General features: G+C 30.9%; 2 protein-coding genes across 5 annotated transcripts; both read left to right on the forward strand.

The window, feature by feature from the left end:
- Nucleotides 1-740: 740 nt before the first annotated feature.
- On the forward strand, nucleotides 741-6008 carry LOC11427085 (protein HEADING DATE 3A). 4 transcript variants are annotated; one of them, XM_039827251.1, is made up of 8 exons: nucleotides 741-1006; nucleotides 1102-1214; nucleotides 1334-1381; nucleotides 2261-2327; nucleotides 3541-3753; nucleotides 3844-3905; nucleotides 4012-4052; nucleotides 5544-6008. In XM_039827251.1, exons 4-8 carry the CDS (start codon nucleotides 2325-2327, stop codon nucleotides 5768-5770), a joined length of 546 nt encoding a protein of 181 aa, XP_039683185.1. In that variant the 5' UTR covers nucleotides 741-1006; nucleotides 1102-1214; nucleotides 1334-1381; nucleotides 2261-2324; the 3' UTR covers nucleotides 5771-6008. The 4 variants fall into 4 exon arrangements, with proteins under 4 accessions (XP_039683185.1, XP_039683186.1, XP_039683187.1 ...); XM_039827252.1 differs by lacking the exon at nucleotides 2261-2327 and having other exon boundaries at nucleotides 1334-1926; XM_039827253.1 differs by lacking the exon at nucleotides 2261-2327.
- Nucleotides 6009-14585: 8577 nt separating this feature from the next.
- LOC11441025 (protein FLOWERING LOCUS T) lies at nucleotides 14586-17411 on the forward strand. The gene is made up of 4 exons (XM_003624527.3): nucleotides 14586-15092; nucleotides 15380-15441; nucleotides 15569-15609; nucleotides 16817-17411. The coding sequence occupies exons 1-4, from the start codon at nucleotides 14826-14828 to the stop codon at nucleotides 17035-17037; spliced, it is 591 nt and encodes a 196-aa protein (XP_003624575.2). The 5' UTR covers nucleotides 14586-14825; the 3' UTR covers nucleotides 17038-17411.
- The last annotated feature ends 281 nt before the right edge of the window (nucleotides 17412-17692 follow it).

The raw sequence follows: 17692 nt of genomic DNA on the forward strand, positions 1-17692 counted from the left end.
TCGTTCTGTACCTTTATGCTTGCATTAATTCATCATTATCATCAACAGTGTAGAAAAGGAGTTTATTGTCCAACAAATGTCTTTTTTTCTTCCAAAAATAGTAATAATAATGATGATAATAAATGATAATAAAGTTAAAATATGCCAAACCTTTGAACTAGTAGAAAATATCTAATTCTGGTCATAAAAAAAAGAGTTAAATATGTTTTTGGTCCCTATAAATATACCAACTTTTCATTTTAGTCCCTCTAAAATTTTCCTTCAACTTTTAGTCCCTATAAAATTTTGAATCACTACTTTTGGTCCCTATTTTAAAGTAAATTTTAGTATTTTTTTAATGAAATTGTACATAAATGTGTAGAATATTGTAAAAATATTTCCCAAAAAAAATTAGAATTTTTTAAGTAAACATAAATTATATATGAATTTTTAACCATAAATAATATAAAAATTCATATTAAATTTATGTTTTGTTAAAAAATTCTAATTTTTTTTTGGAGAGATTATTATAATATTATGATTTTTTCTGAAAAATTTGATTCAAAAATATGAATTCTGCATACGAGTTTACTTTAAAAGAGTGACCAAAAGGGAAGATGAAAAAAATTTTAGAGACTAAAAGTTGAAGGAAAATTTTAGAGAGACTAAAACAAAAAGTTGGTATATTTATAGGGACCAAAAACATATTTAACCCTAAACAAAATAAAGAAAATATCTATCTAGTTCTGGAAGACGGTAGTGGCACCCCACCACCTCACAACTTGAACAAATTTTTTCCATTAAAAATCTCAAAACGTTTCTAATTCATCTCTATCTAAAAATTCTTATTATTCCCCCAAATCACAGAGCAAAGGTTAAAACAGTTCACACTCAAATACAAAACCCTAACTAACCACCGATCCACTCGAACTGAAGCCACTGGCTGATGTGGCGGTTCCATCCGCGGTGGTTGCCGAAGACTCCGTGGTACGATCTCCTTGATCTACACACTTTGCTGATTTTGACGGTGAGTATGCGTGATTTCTGGATTTGAGATCCATTTCTTTGAAGCTGTTTGTATTCTTTATTGTTAGTAACACTGTTTTGATTTCTTCATGGAAGTGATTTGAGCTCGCACAAGGAAAATAGTTAGAAATTGCACAAGCTCTTAAACCTTCTTTGGTGAACCACGAGGCTCATTTTTCTGAAAAAAAGAAAAATCTGATCCAGCTTTGGTAAATTCTTTGGTGAACCTCTAAGCTTTCGAAATTACAAAATATTTAGAGTCACACGTAGGCAGTATTTACCAATGATTTCGTTTCAAATTAGTTTTAAAGTTATTCTTGGGGTGCAGGAATTATATCATGAGTAATACACTTATACTATCTTCATTCCAGTGTTGGTAAGTTCATGCCATTTTATTCATATCTGTCTTTTATTTATTTTGCCAACTACTAAGTTTTATACTGAACTTATATAACATTTGAAGCATTTACACACTTCATACACCATGTACAAGTTTGTTTGTACCACTAACGTCAACAAGTTCCACCATTGAAACAAGTGAAGTATAATGAAACTTATTGATCATATGTTGAAAAACAAACTTGTGCATGGTACCATGGTTTTAAATTGTGGTCGCGTATGCGGTTGCGGACACAACGATTGTGGACATTGCAGTTGTTGCAATGCTTATTGCAGTCGTTGCAGCGTGGACACGACCTGATATTGAGTGGTAAAAATTTAAGAAAATGAACGTAATCACATGTGTTGTTGTCGGATATTGGACATGCCTTTGATCAAAGGTATTAGTGATATAAAGTTCACATGTCTCTCATTTCATCTCTGAAATATCATCTTATCCGCGCTCTATACTTTTTTTTTTTATGTTAACCCTTTAGTTCTCATGGGAAAGGAGATCCTAGTAATCATGAGTTCGACCAAGAGGTAAGTAAAGTCTGACTAAAAATTTTGCCGTTATCTATCGCTTTAAAATATCTTTAATCCCTTTATACCCCTAATTTATGATATGAAGGAGATGAAAGCTAGAAAATTAATTTTCATTTTTTGTGGTAGTCAGGGTTTGAACGCCAGATCTTGCATATATTATGTATTGTCTATACCAACTAAGTTAAACTCGTGAGAACAGAAAATTAATATTTGATAGCACTACATAGTGTGTTGTGGCCTGAAGTTGATCAATGCGGCCATTTTAACGTTACCATGCAATTTTTACTGTGATTTACAATCACATCATAATTGTGGCCTAATGCAATTGCAGACGTTTCTGTAACCGCAATACTGATGCCGCATCACATGATGTTGTCTCTAATTTGAAAACATGCATGGTACAATACTATCTTACTTGTGCACCATAGACTAAGTCTAGTTTTACTCGTATGTTGAATCATTTCTCATCATTTAGATATTGATCTAGATATTTTAGAGTAGTTGTATTATATATCTACATGATGAAATTTGACTAGATTACAGTGTAAAATCATTTTCACATTAGACTCTATTTGCGTATAAAAAAAAATCCATTTTAAAATTTGAAAGTTATATATGAACAACTAAACTATACATGCCATCTCAAATCAATTCTAAATTGTCTCTGTTAGCTTAACTCAGTTGGTAAGAACAACGCATAAAATATACAAGGTGGTTCGAAACCCAGACACCACCAAAAAAATAAATCAATTCTAAACTATGATAGGTACGAACAAACATTAAAAAACCACACTGCTTTTCTCTTTATTATCCCTAATATCAAGTTCTACAAAACCTTTCAAATTTTACTTAAAAAAAAAAAAAAAAAACTTTCAAATTTTATCTACTTTCCAATTTTTTATTTTATTCTTTAAAAAAATTTTAGATCTCATATCTATAACTATAAGGTTTAACCCCTCAAAAAATAAACTCTAATGTTTAAATACTTTTATCCATGTACTTAACTGAACTCTTCATGCTTTTGTGCCTGTTTTTTTTAAGTGGTCTTCATAATTTTATCTTATTTTTGACAAAATAAAATTTTGTTTCATTCTTGGTTTCAATATTGTGCAAGTCCTTGGAAAATAAATTTTTTGTTTACTCCTTATATTCAGCTAGTCATTTATGTTAGGGACTAGGTTGTGAAAAAAATACATTATAGGGACCAAAATGTAAAATTATTTACTTTAGGGACTAAAATGTAAAATTATATACAATAGGGGCTAAAATGAAGGAAAATATATATTACAGGGACTAAAATGAAATAATATATAGTATAACTAGGGGACCAGAAAAATTATAAAGACCCAAGGGAAATAAAATAAAATAAAAACTTATAGGAACCACAAATATATTAAAGTCTTGTTTTATGAATATTTATCTTTCATTTTGTTAAGCAATACATATCCTTTACTCGCTTTTCATAATCATAAACATGAACAAATTTACAAGCTACATAGCAATAAACGAATATCTCATCTCCCCTGCTTTTTTTCCTTTATAAATAAATAGCCCTAGCTCTGGGCTGGTGTTGTTGTTGTACTCAAAACCCTAAGGCAAAGTTCTGTGTAGGAGTGTGAGATGGCAAGTGGTAGCAGACCGAATCCTCTTGCTGTTGGGCGTGTAATAGGGGATGTATTAGACCCCTTTGAAAGTACTATTCCTCTCTTAGTCACCTATGGTAATAGGACTGTTACCAATGGTGGTGAGCTTAAACCTTCCCAAGTTGCTAATCAACCCCAAGTGATTATTGGCGTAAATGACCCAACAGCCCTCTACACCCTGGTAATTGCATTAGGTAGTTGCATTGTTTATATACTTAGTATATTATCACCATATTCTTTGTTTCTAATATTTAACTCGATTCTAATGCAGGTTTTGGTAGATCCAGATGCTCCTAGTCCCAGTTACCCCAGTTTTAGGGAGTACCTTCATTGGTGAGTTATTTATAAATCACTTTGCTTACGGTTGAACATTTACGTATATGATATTTTAGTTGAATAATATTGTAATTAACAACATCTTTCTCTCAATGGATTTTAGGATGGTGACTGATATTCCAGCAACTAATGCGGCTAGTTTTGGTATGTATGTTATAACTTATTTCCATCCATTTCATAGGCCAAAGAGTAAACCAGAATTAGAAGTTCAATGGATAATTTATTGTTAGTGATAAGGTCAACGAAAAAAATTCAAGCATAATTATTATTTCAAACTTTGTTTTATGAAAAAGCCACACTTCTATACTCTCCTAATTATAGAAGTCAGCATTTGTATTTTTTTTTTTTTAAGCAAAATAGAAATAAGATTAAAATAAAGAGGAAGTACAAGACTGGGAGACATGGACCTGACCGAGTAAATCATAAAGAAACCACCAAAAGGGTAAAAAGCAAAACTCAAAACAGCAACATCCACGAACAATCCAGCGCACCCACGTATGGACGCGAAACCGAATTGTAAAATAACATAGTTCTAGTTTTTCAAGCTTCTAAATAGGCATATGAATCGTCTATCAACACAGTCCGATTCAAGTTCCAGTAACTCCCTAAACAGCAAGTCATACACGCCCTTCCGGGCCGAACCAATCCAATCATTGTCCAGATCGAGGGATGAACAAACGAAGGAACTCCAACACAGTCCACCACAAAGCATGAAGAAACCGCAGCAGATACAATTCTTAAGGTACGACAAACGACAACCACCGTCAACACGGAGCATCTATACACCTAGCTCTTTCGAGCAACCTCAGGCGAACACAAGACTCGTTGAATCTTTGATCATGGGATGCATCCAACAAATCCACGCATTGATGAAAAGAACAATAAAATCCACATCCTAAATCCAGTAAAACCAGATAAAAGATTTTCGAATAGAGTCACCGAATTTGGAACAAAACCACACCCAGTCTCAACTTCCTAAAACAAAACGTAAATAAAAGAAACTAAAACAAAAGCAGTGGTGACCAAGGCAACCATCGCTGAAAAACGAAACAAACACCGACCGGAGCGCCGCCGAAAACAGTGTCGGAAAGCTATTATGCGAAAAGGCAGAACAGACACAAAATATCCCCTAACCTCAATCCGGCGTGAAGGAAGCAATTTGATCTCTATAGCCTTCAGATCTGAACCAAATCCGAAGAACCAAAGGAACAACAAACAACCACCAGCCAGAATCAGACAACACAAAAACCAACACAACTCAAACCTGCAAACCGACGAACGGCGGCGGAAGAGGAGAGAAACGTCGGAAGGAGGGTCGCCGGAGGAAAAAAGGGGAGAACGGTAATGCGGCCATGAAAGGCATCGCACCACCACAGCAAGCATCTACATCGATGCGGTTGTTGTTTGGATGTGAAGGGGAGGAGAGGACGGTGATGTAGGAAGGCGGTTGTTGTTTGTAGGTGGAAACATAAAAATCATTTAATATTTTAAAATAGTTTTCATACCAAAAAAATGATTGTATGTTGAAATTTTTAAAAATAGTTACTGTAAAAATCATTATACAATTAACAATTTAACATCTTTCTTTTTTAAAAATATATAAAGGCTAATTGTGGTTTTTATTGATATGCATAGGTAATGAGGTTGTAAGTTATGAAAAGCCACGACCCAATTTAGGGATTCATCGTTTCGTGTTTGTATTATTGCATCAACAGTGTAGACAAAGAGTCTATGCTCCGGGATGGCGACAAAATTTCAATACAAGAGAATTCATTGAATTTTACAATCTTGGATCGCCGGTTGCTGCTGTCTTCTTCAATTGTCAAAGGGAAACTGGTTCTGGGGGAAGAACCTTTAGATGAGTTAGTTTTATTACCTGAATTATAGTTTTAATGCAAGTTTAGGTAGGGAACATTAAAAAAAAAAAAAAAAAAAAAAAAGAACTAAATGTTATAGATACACATATACATACACAAGTAATGAGGATGGCTAGCATCAAGAAGTGATAAAAAAAAAAAAAAAGTCAAATTTTGAATTTGGAAGTTTTATATTTGAGTTTCGGCAGTATCCTCATGGAGAAGTAAAGTTAAATTCGTTTGAGTGTTCATTGAGCTCTATGATCTCCTTTCTTGGACTTGGTCTTTACCCTAAAAATTTTATATCAAACAAAAAAAGGAAATGAGGGTTGCAGGTGCTGCATCATTGGTTTACTATGTTGTAAGAAGAAAAATAGTTGTTTGGACTTTGAATTATATGAAGCCCTTTTTCTTTCCTACCAATCTTTTACTCTATTTACAAGATTTATTTTACATATGGGGTTTTGTAAAAAATAAATGGCCTATACTCACTTTACAAATAATCTTAACAATTAGTAGTGCTATTAAATAAACCTACGGTTAAATATTGGGTACACAAATAATTCCAATAATTATTAATAATACAATTTCTAAAAAGTGTGCTGCTTTTTTTTTAGAGTAAAGTGTGCTGCTTGTGTTTGGAAAATAATAACATTGTTTTATTTTTATCAAAAGTAATAACATGTGCACATCGCATAAAATGTTTACCAAGTAGTAGTATATCCTTATTACGATACTACAAAAAGACTAAAAAACAATCATCTTTTTCATAAAAATCTCTCATCTAACCCGGTGAGTGCTAATTGCCAACTTATTTTTCTGTTTACCGTGATTTAATTATTAATCGTATATGATAAATAATAATTTTTATTTTTAAACTATTTATATTACAGGAGATAAAACATAATTTGGTCACAATAAAGTTTTGAATGGTCACGATTTAGACAAACAATCAAAAAAGAAGGAAGAAAGAAAAATTAGAATCTGCTAGTTTTAAAAATAAATAATTGATATATAATTTTATACGTGTATGCTCAAATTATTTTATTTTGTTATGTAATCTATCAAATGCTTTTTTTTCCCTATGCATCATTCGGTTCAAATGATTTTTTAGTAGTAGAGAGAATGAGTAAAAGTGTCATAGGAGATGTAAATTCCAAAACACCCTCCAAAACCCCAAAAGTATATACCATATGGAGAATACTTGAACGCAGAGAATATTAGTCAACGTAATTTTGTCTTAGCTATACAACATTCAATTAGAGAGTACAAAGCGACAATTTCAATAGTATGTTCGAAAATTCGATATCAATTGTTAATAGTCTCACGTACACATATTCATGTGAAGAAGTGAGAAATTTAAATTTTAAACCTCGATGCATGTATATAATGTCTCTTGTAGCTACTAATTGAACTACATTTATACGATCATTTTATCCTAATTTAATTTAGAGTAAATTATACTCCCCTCCCTTCAAAGATGCTTGAATTACATTCCCCTCCCCTCTTATGTTAAAATATACACTCCTCTCCTTTGAAAAATAAAATTTATAATCTCTTCCCTTATAAGATGCTTGAATTACGACACTCTCCCTTAATAATTAACTATGTACTATACTTTAATCTATTTAAACATAAATAAATATTTTTATGATATATTTCAATTTTAAACCACCATTTAAGAAAAATTAATTCATTTCTTTATAATTTAAATGGCAATGATAATTAAATTTAAACATTTTGCTACTGATTTTATAATTTAGAGTATAAAATTAACTTTTAAATTGTCTTTAGTAATTTTTCACATATTTTAATTTTAGTTTTGGTTGTTTATATTTTATAATAGGGTTTAAAACTACGTGTTAATGAAATTGTGAATAAAAAATAGCGAAAAATATGTATTCAATTTTTATTATACTAAAATAGACCCACAATACTATTTTTTCGAAGTGTGTTAGATTATTATTTTTTTGCTAGATTATTAAAAATAAAATAAAAAATAATATTGAGGGAGTAAAGTGTAGATTTTAACATAAGAGAGGAGGGGAATGTAATTCAAGCTTCTCTTAGGGGAGGGGAGTGAAAAATATTCAATTAAGTTTTGAATAAGAGGGGAGGGGAGTGTATATTTTAACATAAGAGGGGAGAGGAGTGTAATTCAAGCATCTTTGAGGAAAGGGAGTGTAATTTACTCTTTAATTTATTTATTTTTTAATAAATATTTTCTATCATTTACAATTATTATAATTAAATAGCGTTTACTAAAATATTATTTTAATTAACTTAATTTTTTTAATAAATATTTTTTCTATTATTTACAATTATAATAATTAAAAATCAATTTTCTTCAAAAAAATAAATTTAATATCATTTATTAACTTGGGGGTATTTTCATAAATTCTCATGTGCCTGAAACCCGAAGGGCATTTTAGTCAGTTCACTCTCTAATTTTATGAGTCAACAACTGTATTTCCCACTCAGCTATGATTAAGTGGGCTCATGGTTCAAATCACAAGTGATTAATATTTGCATGATAAAATTGATAGGATTAGCAAATACGACAACCAAAACTCAAGTGACCCCTATTTGTAAAGACTAAACGTATAGATAACCCTTCTTTAAATAAGTTCTCAAGGTCTAACATTGTGGATGGAAAAAAATGTGATTTAGAGGAGAAATCTCATTGTGAATTGACATCCCATATATCCTTATTTTTAGGGGAAAAAAAATGAAGAAGAAAAAAAGGAAGTGCAAGAAAACCGCAAAGGACACCCATTTAAAAGAAAACCTAAGACACCAACTACCACGGACAATTCAGTGCACCCACACGTGTGGATGCAAAACTGAATTGCAAAAAAAAAAAAAAAAAAAAAAAACGTAGTGATAGTATTTAGAACATCTAAATAGTCGTATGACTCGTCTGCCAACATATAATCGATCCAAGTTCCAACAACTCCCTTATCAGCAAATCATAAATGCCCTTTCGTGCAAAACCAATCCAGTCGTAGTCCAGATCGAGGGATGAACAGACGACAAAACTCTAACACAATACACCAATGACACATGAAGCAAACACAATCCACCAACGACACATGAAGCAATCACAGCAGATACATTTCTTAAGGTATGACGAAAGACAACTATTATCAACACAGAGCATCTACGCATGTAGCCTTTTTAAGCCACATCAGGCGAACATTCTAGACTTGTTGAATCCAGATAGTGGGGTGCATCCAACAAATCAGCGCCCTGATGAACAAAATTTTAGAACCCATACCTTAAATCTAGAAAAAAAAAACAAATTTAAGATTTTCAAACAAACAAAGAGCTGGAACATAGCCACCACCCAATTTCATCTTCCTAGAAACAAAACGAAAAAGAAAAATAAAAACATAAACAAGCATGTGGGAGACCTGCAACCCAGTTTGCCGGAAGCCGCCGAAAAACACCAGCAAACCCACACATAGAGGCCTCCAAACAAACAAACCCACGACATTTAGATCACCATAACAAAGCCGAAGGACATGATTGTGTAAGGTGGTGGAGAAGGTTTGTGTTTGGTTAGAGAGAAGTCGGAGAATGATAAGGCTAGAGAGAGGATATCATCAACCCAAATATCCATGGATATTGAGAGGAAATATATTAATGTAACATGCTTAAAATCACTGCTTGAACAATAAAATTTGAACTAATGTCCTTATGATGAACACATTACATTTTTTTTTTTGTTAAGTAGTTTATTGACTAAAAATTCACATTTTTAAGGTGAATAAGTGAGGTGTTCAGGGTGTGAACTCTGACCCCTCCTTATATTATGCAATGTCTCTACCAACTGAGCTAAACTTATGGGGACAAACTCATTTCATGTTTTATTATATGTCAATTTAAGAAGACGGAAAAATTGTGTTACATTATAAGTCACTTTACAATATCGATAACATATTAATGTTTTTCCTATTATACTCTTTACTATTTATATTTTCTCTTTTAATTTTTATTTTCTATGCCATTAATGAAGAATTATTTTGTAAAATCACTCATAGTTTCTATTTTTCATACGAAATTAACTATCAATAAATTTTTTAACATGTATCATCATAACTCAAGTTAACACGACTCTTTTACGTGTGAATGTGGCAAATTGATACATAATAAAAAATAAAAAGAGGGGTAACGATTTACGTTAACATCCATACTAACAAAATCAATCTTGATCATTCACTTTCATTTACTATGATTTACTACTTTCATTCTAAATTATAAGTTGTTTTAAAAATAAAAATAAAAATCTTAAAATATAAAACATCTTATAATACCAGCAATCCATTATTGTTTATTTTTCTATCATGCCTTTTAATATATATTTATCGGTCATAAATTTTTGTCTCGTGTTTCTTTTATATTTATTAGTCGCAAATCTTTATCCCATGTTATTTTAAATTGACTAGTTCAATATGAGAAATAAACAAACGATATCGGTGACATTTAATATGGGAAAGGGAAATCCTTTCCCATCATAGGAAATTTTTTTTGGATCATTAGATCAAGTTAGAAACATAATATTATCATAGTCTCTCAACACTATATTTTACAACATCTTCCACCACCATCCTGTTCTTCTGTTTTTCTTCAACCATGTGCAACTAACTAACACAATCCCACCGGATTCTCGTCGGAGACAAAATATACATCGTTTTGTAATTCATGATTCATCATTCTATCATTTAATTATAACCCTCTGAAACAAAAACTAACAAGAACTATAATTATATCATTTAATTATATATAACTTTTACATACCACCGATACCAGATTTGTTTATTATAGAACTGTTTTTGATTTGGAATCAAGACAGCATTTGATTTTTGTTAGCTCAATAAAGAAATAGAACAAAAATACTCAATAAAGATTGTTTACTCCTAAATATAATCAAAGGCTGTTTTTTATTTACAAATTACATACCACCGATGTGTTATTGAGTATTCCTCTTTAGTTTAGTTTGAGATTGTAATTTGTAATTGTTGTTTTTACATTGAAATTTGCTATTTTTGTTGCAACAGGATCTAATGAACAACTTTAAATCGAAAATTTTTTGAACTAAATGTTAGCTTTTAGTGTTTTATTGTAAGATTTATAAAGGTTCTTAATCAGTTGAATAATATATTTATGGATGTAATAAGGGGGATAAAGTTGTGAGGTTTGGGAGGGCGGTGCTGGTGGTGAAGTTCATGTTGCTGGCGGGTGAGTGAGGACATGGAAGAGAGACAAGGGTGATGGAATAGTGTAAAATAATATAGTATTGAGAGACTATGATAATATTATGTTCTTTACATGATCAAATGGTCCAAAAAAACTTTCCTATGGTGGGAAACAACTCCCCATTCCCATGCTAAACCCCACCACCAAAACGACAGATAAAACAAGGTTATTCTGGGACGACAAATTCACCAAACAGAAACCTATATCTACATGGAAAAAAAGCCATCTAAATAGATCGAAAGAGGAAGAAAAAGATGAAAATTGGTGATTGTTGGTTAAAAATTATCCAAAGCCACTCACTCAATAATAAAATGATGGAGAGAATTTAGATACAAAAGCTGTGTCGGTTTATTGAAAATGACGACATTCTTATTTTATTTTTTTTGTCAAAATATTTTCTTATTATCATCATTATTTTAAAATATTTTGTTAATTTTGGTGAATTGTCTCCTCATTCCTCAGTACTCATTCAAGTGAGTGAGGGGACTAGGCACTTTTTGCATTAAAGTTTTGAATATAATGAAATGCTAGAGAGAGAGTCATGGAGACATATTTTTAAAAAGGTTTAAATACTTTTTTGATCCCTTAACTTGATTTTAAGTATTGGTTTGGTCCCATAAATAATAAAAAAATCTGTTTAGGTCCCTTAACTTTATTTAAAGTATGAGTTTGGTTCTTTATGTTAATTTAATTCAAAAAAACGTTAAGTTTTGGTCCCTTAACTTATTTCATTAGTATTAGTTTGGTCTCTTATCTTATTTAATTAGTATTAGTTTAGTCCCTAAATTTAATGTTTTTTTTTAATTAAATTAATAAAAAGGATCAAACTAATACCTTAAAATTAAGTGACCTAAACGGATTTTTTTATTATTTATGGGACCAAATCGATACTTGAAATCAAATTAAGAGACCAAAATAGCATTAAGCCTTTTTAAAAAATTGGGTGTGATACTTGGCTTGACAAGCTCTCGTCTCGACTCATCTGTGAGCAAAATCTAAAGTTTTCATCTTCAAAGTTGTACTTTTATGTTTTAGCCATGCCCATAAAGTGTGTGTATACGGGTAATTACTCCCTCCATCCTTATATATAAGATCCTTTTGCCAAAATTACGGGAATTAAGATAGTGGATATTTGTATTAAAGTTGTTTGTAATCACTATTGTTTTTACAATTTTATCCTTTAAGAAAGAAGGTTAGTTTATGTTTTCAACATGTTATTTATTGTTGATTGAAGAAAAAGATGTATAATAAATAGGGGCATGTATGTAAAGAAATAATTAATGTAGTTGGAAATAACAAAGGGATCTTATAAAAAGGGACAAAAAAAATTCTCAAAAGGGTCTTATAATTAGGGACGGAGGGAGTACATCTTAAAGTGTGGATTGTTAAATATTCCTTCATAAAAATTAACGGATGTCTTCTAGCAATTCATATAGACATTTGTTAAAAGGCACATACTAGTTTTTATAAATATGTTTTTTAACAAATTATAGTTAAAAAGTGGATAAATATAAAAGGCACATACTAGTTTTTATAAATGTGTTTTTTTAGCAAATTATAGTTAAAAAGTGGATAAATACATCTTAAATAGTGAGTTGCTAAAAGACTCTTTCATAATTACTCAAAAAAAAATTTGACTTCTTCATAAAAATTAATGGGTGTCTTCTAGCGAATTTCATATATGTATGTGTGTGTGTATTTTGTGATCAAAAAGGGGCTTAAACACCAAACATAAACTAAAGGTGTGTTTAGATGAAGGGTTTAGGAGGGGAAAGGAGAGTTTACTTTTCTTTTTTAAATTACGAATATTATAAAATACTTTTTAAAAAGTTAACATATTAACATGATAAACACTCATATCATCTTTCAATTAAACTTAATTTATTTTAGAAACGGATTCCGAAAATACTTTTTGACGTGTTCTATTTATCACTCATGTAAGGCTACGTTACAAAATAGAGATAGTAAGGATACTTTAGTTCGTGCATCTAGAAAATTCTTGACACATTAAGGTTGTAATGGTTATTATTACTATTTAATACTTCGTCCTTTTACAACTCTAGTGTCGCGTTTTGACATGTTAAGAAATTGAATGCAATAATCATTAGATATAACATTTTTATTAAATTACCTTTATTTTAGTAAGAGAAAGACAAATTTAGTTACATTGGAAATTGAGAGAGAGAAAAACTGAAGTATTTATTAAGGACAAGGTTGAAAAAAAAAATTAAAATTGTATTGGAAATATAAAGTGACATTCATTTTAAAACAAAATTGTTTTTTCCTAAAGTGACACTCATTGTTAAATGGAGGAAGTGGTATTCTTGAAAGTTCTATAACATCGATTTCTAGAAAGTTCCTGAAGTCAGAAATATGTTATGCATGTGAAATTTCGAAAGAGTTTCAGCTGCATGGTTTAACTGTTATCATCAACAAACATTGAGAACGCCAACATTGATGGCTCCTCCTAGCATTTTTAGACACATCTAGTTGAAACACACGAGACTCCGATAGTAATGACAACATCTTTCATTATACAACATATTGACATGAGGTTACATGACATCATTAATCAAGTCTCTAAATTCTTAAGAAAAAAAAATGTAAGGTGTGTTTGATTTGCTAAAAAATGAAGGACAGGACAAAACTCTAGTTGTCCATTGTTTGATTTGTAAAATTGTTTCAGGTACCGGATAAACTGGAGGCAAGGGACAGGACAAAAACTCATATTTTTGTCCTTCACCAAACCACAACACAACTTTTTGTCTCACGTACAAGTTGTCTGAAATACCAAAATAGCATTTTGTCCCTCAAAAATCGTATAAAACAAAAAATTACTCAATGCCATAAAAAATTTGTCATGTGTTGTTCTGCCTTGTGTTGTACTGTTCTATCTTGTACTGTTCTGTCCAGTACTTGCTGTTTTGCAAACCAAACACACTTTAAGAGATTAAATTGTACATTATTTTATAAATTTTAAGGATTAAGTTGTTCAGTCTTTACATGGTCAAAAATGTGGAATTACTCTTCTTTTAAATATAAAATATCGACTCACGTGGTTAATCCGAGTTGAACTTAAAAACTTGCACATCATTTTGCTACCAAATATAACTCTTCTTTTAAATATACAATATCAACTCAAGCGGTTATTATGAGTTGAACGGAAAAATTTGCATATCATCTCATCTCTAGAATATAACTCATGGGATAAAAATTTACATGAACATTTAATATGATGGACAAGGGTTCAAACACGCAACTCTTCAATCATCAACACTTTGTATGTTTGAGTTTCGTTGTTATACTTTGTTGGCAAAAATTGCACATCTCTTCATGACGAGCAAGTCTTGAATTGTCACAAGACCAAATATATAATGTTTATGTCGAGCAAATCTTGATTCGTCACAAGACCAAATATATAGTGTTTATGCAAACACAAAGAGACACATATCTCTAAAATGTAACATCTTTATTTGTTATAATTATTTGGAAAGTTTCTCTTTTGTGTGTGCCTAAACACTATAAATTTGATGTTCTAACCATACAAGAATTGCTCCTTCATGACTGGTTACCATACAACAAAAATCAAGATTCGTTTGTTCAAACAAAAGGAAATAGAGTGACAGTCATCGAGTTCATCCTAGAAAACAAAACATCGTACTAATAAACAAAGAGTTCATGGTTCGACAACGCACACAAAGAACAAACTGAAGAATCTATTGAATATTGACGGTTTGATGGGACAAAAAGCAAAAGCAAAAGTAGATACAAAGGAACAAAATTTATCTATAAGTGCAGGTGTATGCATAAACATGCTGCCAACACCAAACGAGGTCCGGTTGAATTATCTATCTATCTATCTATCAAGAAGAATATCATGCCACAAAATTTGGTCGACCCTCTTGGTGTTATAGGAGATGTTTTGAGCCCTTTTACAAATTCTGTATCTTTGAGTGCTCTCATCAATAACAGAGAGATTAGCAATGGATGTATAATGAAACCCTCTCAACTAGTTAATCGTCCAAGGGTTAATGTTGGTGGTGATGATCTCAGGACTTTCTACACAATGGTAAGTATAGTTATTAAGAAATATTTTAAATGAAAAAAATGTGACTCTAAGATTGTTAATGCTTCAAAATATCTTTCATTGCCGGCACAATTGCATAAATCATAATTTTTTCTTATAGTAAATTTTAGTTGTAATTTTGTTAGCAGGAAAAATTAATCACATAACATTCTATCACTTGAACTTTCAAACCCACCAAATCACCTTATGTTTCATTGAGCTACAATTTAAATCATGTTTAGCATCTTCATGTAATGTGCATTAATTTTGGTTTGGTTGAGTCTCATTAGGTTATGGTGGACGCAGATGCACCTAGCCCTAGTAACCCTTTTTTGAAGGAATACTTGCATTGGTGAGTTATATTGTCTCTTTCTTTGGTAAAACTAAAAGCAATTGTGTAATTAAAAGTAAATGGAAGATCAAATTGTTTAGACTTATATACTTTTGTTATTATTCTTCCCTCTTAAACGAAATTGCAGGATGGTGACGGATATTCCAGCAACAACAAGTGCAAGCTTTGGTATGTACAACTATTGTTTGTATAACTTGTTCCACATGTTTAAATTTAGCCTATGGACAAGTGTCATAAATATACATGTTAAGGAATTTAAGATGAAAACTTTTTCAAAAGAAAATTGTGTATAAAAACTAATGTTATATTTTTTAAGAACAAAAACTAAATTAATATAATAGTGAGTATAAAGGATACTACAACCCTAATACAAATCAGTACAAGTTGCATATTGGTGGGACGAGCAAATTATATGCAACTTGTATGCATTGCAATCTCCCTAATTTGCGTTTTTGTTGTTTTCATTCGTTTTTATGCTCTTTTTTTTTTTACCTCCTACTCCCCCATTTTCTTTATATATATATATATTCCTTTTTTTTAATAATATATATGTGCATTTGACGTAGAATTAGAGGTTCTAAAGGGTGTCAACCTAATTGGAATGACTTATAGCATCTTCGATGCCTATGTTCTTGATTCATGGAAAAAAAATCTCCTTTATATATGGGTATAAAATATTAAATTATTTGGTTGAGTAGATAAGGACCAAATTAGTAATAAAACAGTTTGATTAAAGGATGAAATTGAAAGGAAAACAATTCTTACCAATTAAAAGTTAGTATCCTCTTTATTTATTTATATATATATATATATATCCCTCTTTATATATATCATATAAATATTAAAGAAAAATGTTTAAATAATATATATATATATATATATATAATATGCGAATATTAGTTTTTTTTTAACGAATAGTATGCTTAGTTGATTGTTGTTACTTTCTTATGCTTGGTCCATTATCAAAATAAATAAATTGAATGTTCCTAATTTTATTCTTATATGAAATATTTTATCTTCGTGTAATAGTATAAAGGGGCGGTTCTAAGGCCCGGCGACTCCGGGCCAAATTTTTTGCAATTTCTTGTGTAGATCCCTATGAATTTCTTATATAAACCCCTATAAATTGGACAATTTCTTTACATTTTTTATTATTTGCTTGCAATTTCTTATGTACGCTCTATAAATGTGTTGCAAATTTTTTTTTGCCCGGGCTTTACAATATTCCTGGCTCCGCCACTTTATATATATATATATATATATATCATATATTTCTAAGTATATACTGTTTATTTAATTTTTAGAAAAGATTGCATTGTATATTTTGGAGTTTCATATATACATCTTTTTATATGATGACACGAAATTTATACAGGGAAAGAGGTAGTGTTTTATGAGAGCCCGAAACCTTCAGCAGGGATTCATCGATTTGTGATTGCATTATTCAAGCAACTTGGCAGAGACACTGTTTTCGCCCCAGATTGGCGTCATAATTTCAACACTACGAACTTTGCTGAAATTAACAATTTGGTAATTGTTGCTTCAGTTTATTTCAACTGCCAACGAGAGCGTGGTTGCGGCGGAAGGAGATGTTAAAAGATTAAAAGAAACCAAGTTGGACTTAATTAGTTCTATGTAATTTGATAACTCTTTTGAGTTCGTGATGGGAGACGTTCACATTTAGTGTCTAGGATCTCTTCAAAACAAGATTTTCATAATATAGGAGAAAACTTGCGGATTCTAAAAAAACAAGTTAGAAGAGTCAAAACAAAAAGGAAGATGTGAAAGTTAATATTTCAATTTGGTTTTAAGTCCGAAAATTAATTACATGTCTGCATTTTTTTTTTTTTTCTTGCACAGATCAACCGGTATGTTAGTCCTTTCTTCTTAATTAGAATTTGAAGACGGGTCCTACAACTCATTGCTTTGGGATATTATAAGCGGGGATTGCTTGAACCACCGCCTTAATCAAGAACTCCCTTACCAGTTATGGGTAATTTTATGATCATTCTGAATGAGTTTTCAACTTACGTATAATTTTAAGAACTTCATGCAAAGGATTATGCGTGACTTAGGCAGTGTCGATCAATTCCCCTCTTAGATTCAATTGAACACCCATCCTGAGATGACTTGTCAACTTCTTTGATAATTGAGAAGGGCAACTTCGAATCAAATTGCTCAATAACACAAGTTAATGATTAATTCATAAGGACATTTTTACTCCTCTTGCACGAAACTGTCAGTTAAAACA

The sequence above is a fragment of the Medicago truncatula genome, chromosome 7 (genome assembly GCF_003473485.1).
Source record: "Medicago truncatula cultivar Jemalong A17 chromosome 7, MtrunA17r5.0-ANR, whole genome shotgun sequence".
NCBI classification, from domain to species: domain Eukaryota; kingdom Viridiplantae; phylum Streptophyta; class Magnoliopsida; order Fabales; family Fabaceae; genus Medicago; species Medicago truncatula.

What these genes read in the sequence shown, in the direction of transcription:
- LOC11427085 (XM_039827251.1), top strand. An exon ending in TTTAGGGAGTACCTTCATTG is followed by an intron (nt 3,906 to 4,011) that starts GTGAGTTATTTA and finishes AATGGATTTTAG; the next exon opens with GATGGTGACTGATATTCCAG. An exon ending in AACTAATGCGGCTAGTTTTG is followed by an intron (nt 4,053 to 5,543) that starts GTATGTATGTTA and finishes TGATATGCATAG; the next exon opens with GTAATGAGGTTGTAAGTTAT.
- LOC11441025 (XM_003624527.3), top strand. Translation starts at nt 14,826, where the DNA reads ATGCATAAACATGCTGCCAACACCAAACGAGGTCCGGTTGAATTATCT. An exon ending in TCAGGACTTTCTACACAATG is followed by an intron (nt 15,093 to 15,379) that starts GTAAGTATAGTT and finishes GAGTCTCATTAG; the next exon opens with GTTATGGTGGACGCAGATGC. An exon ending in TTGAAGGAATACTTGCATTG is followed by an intron (nt 15,442 to 15,568) that starts GTGAGTTATATT and finishes ACGAAATTGCAG; the next exon opens with GATGGTGACGGATATTCCAG.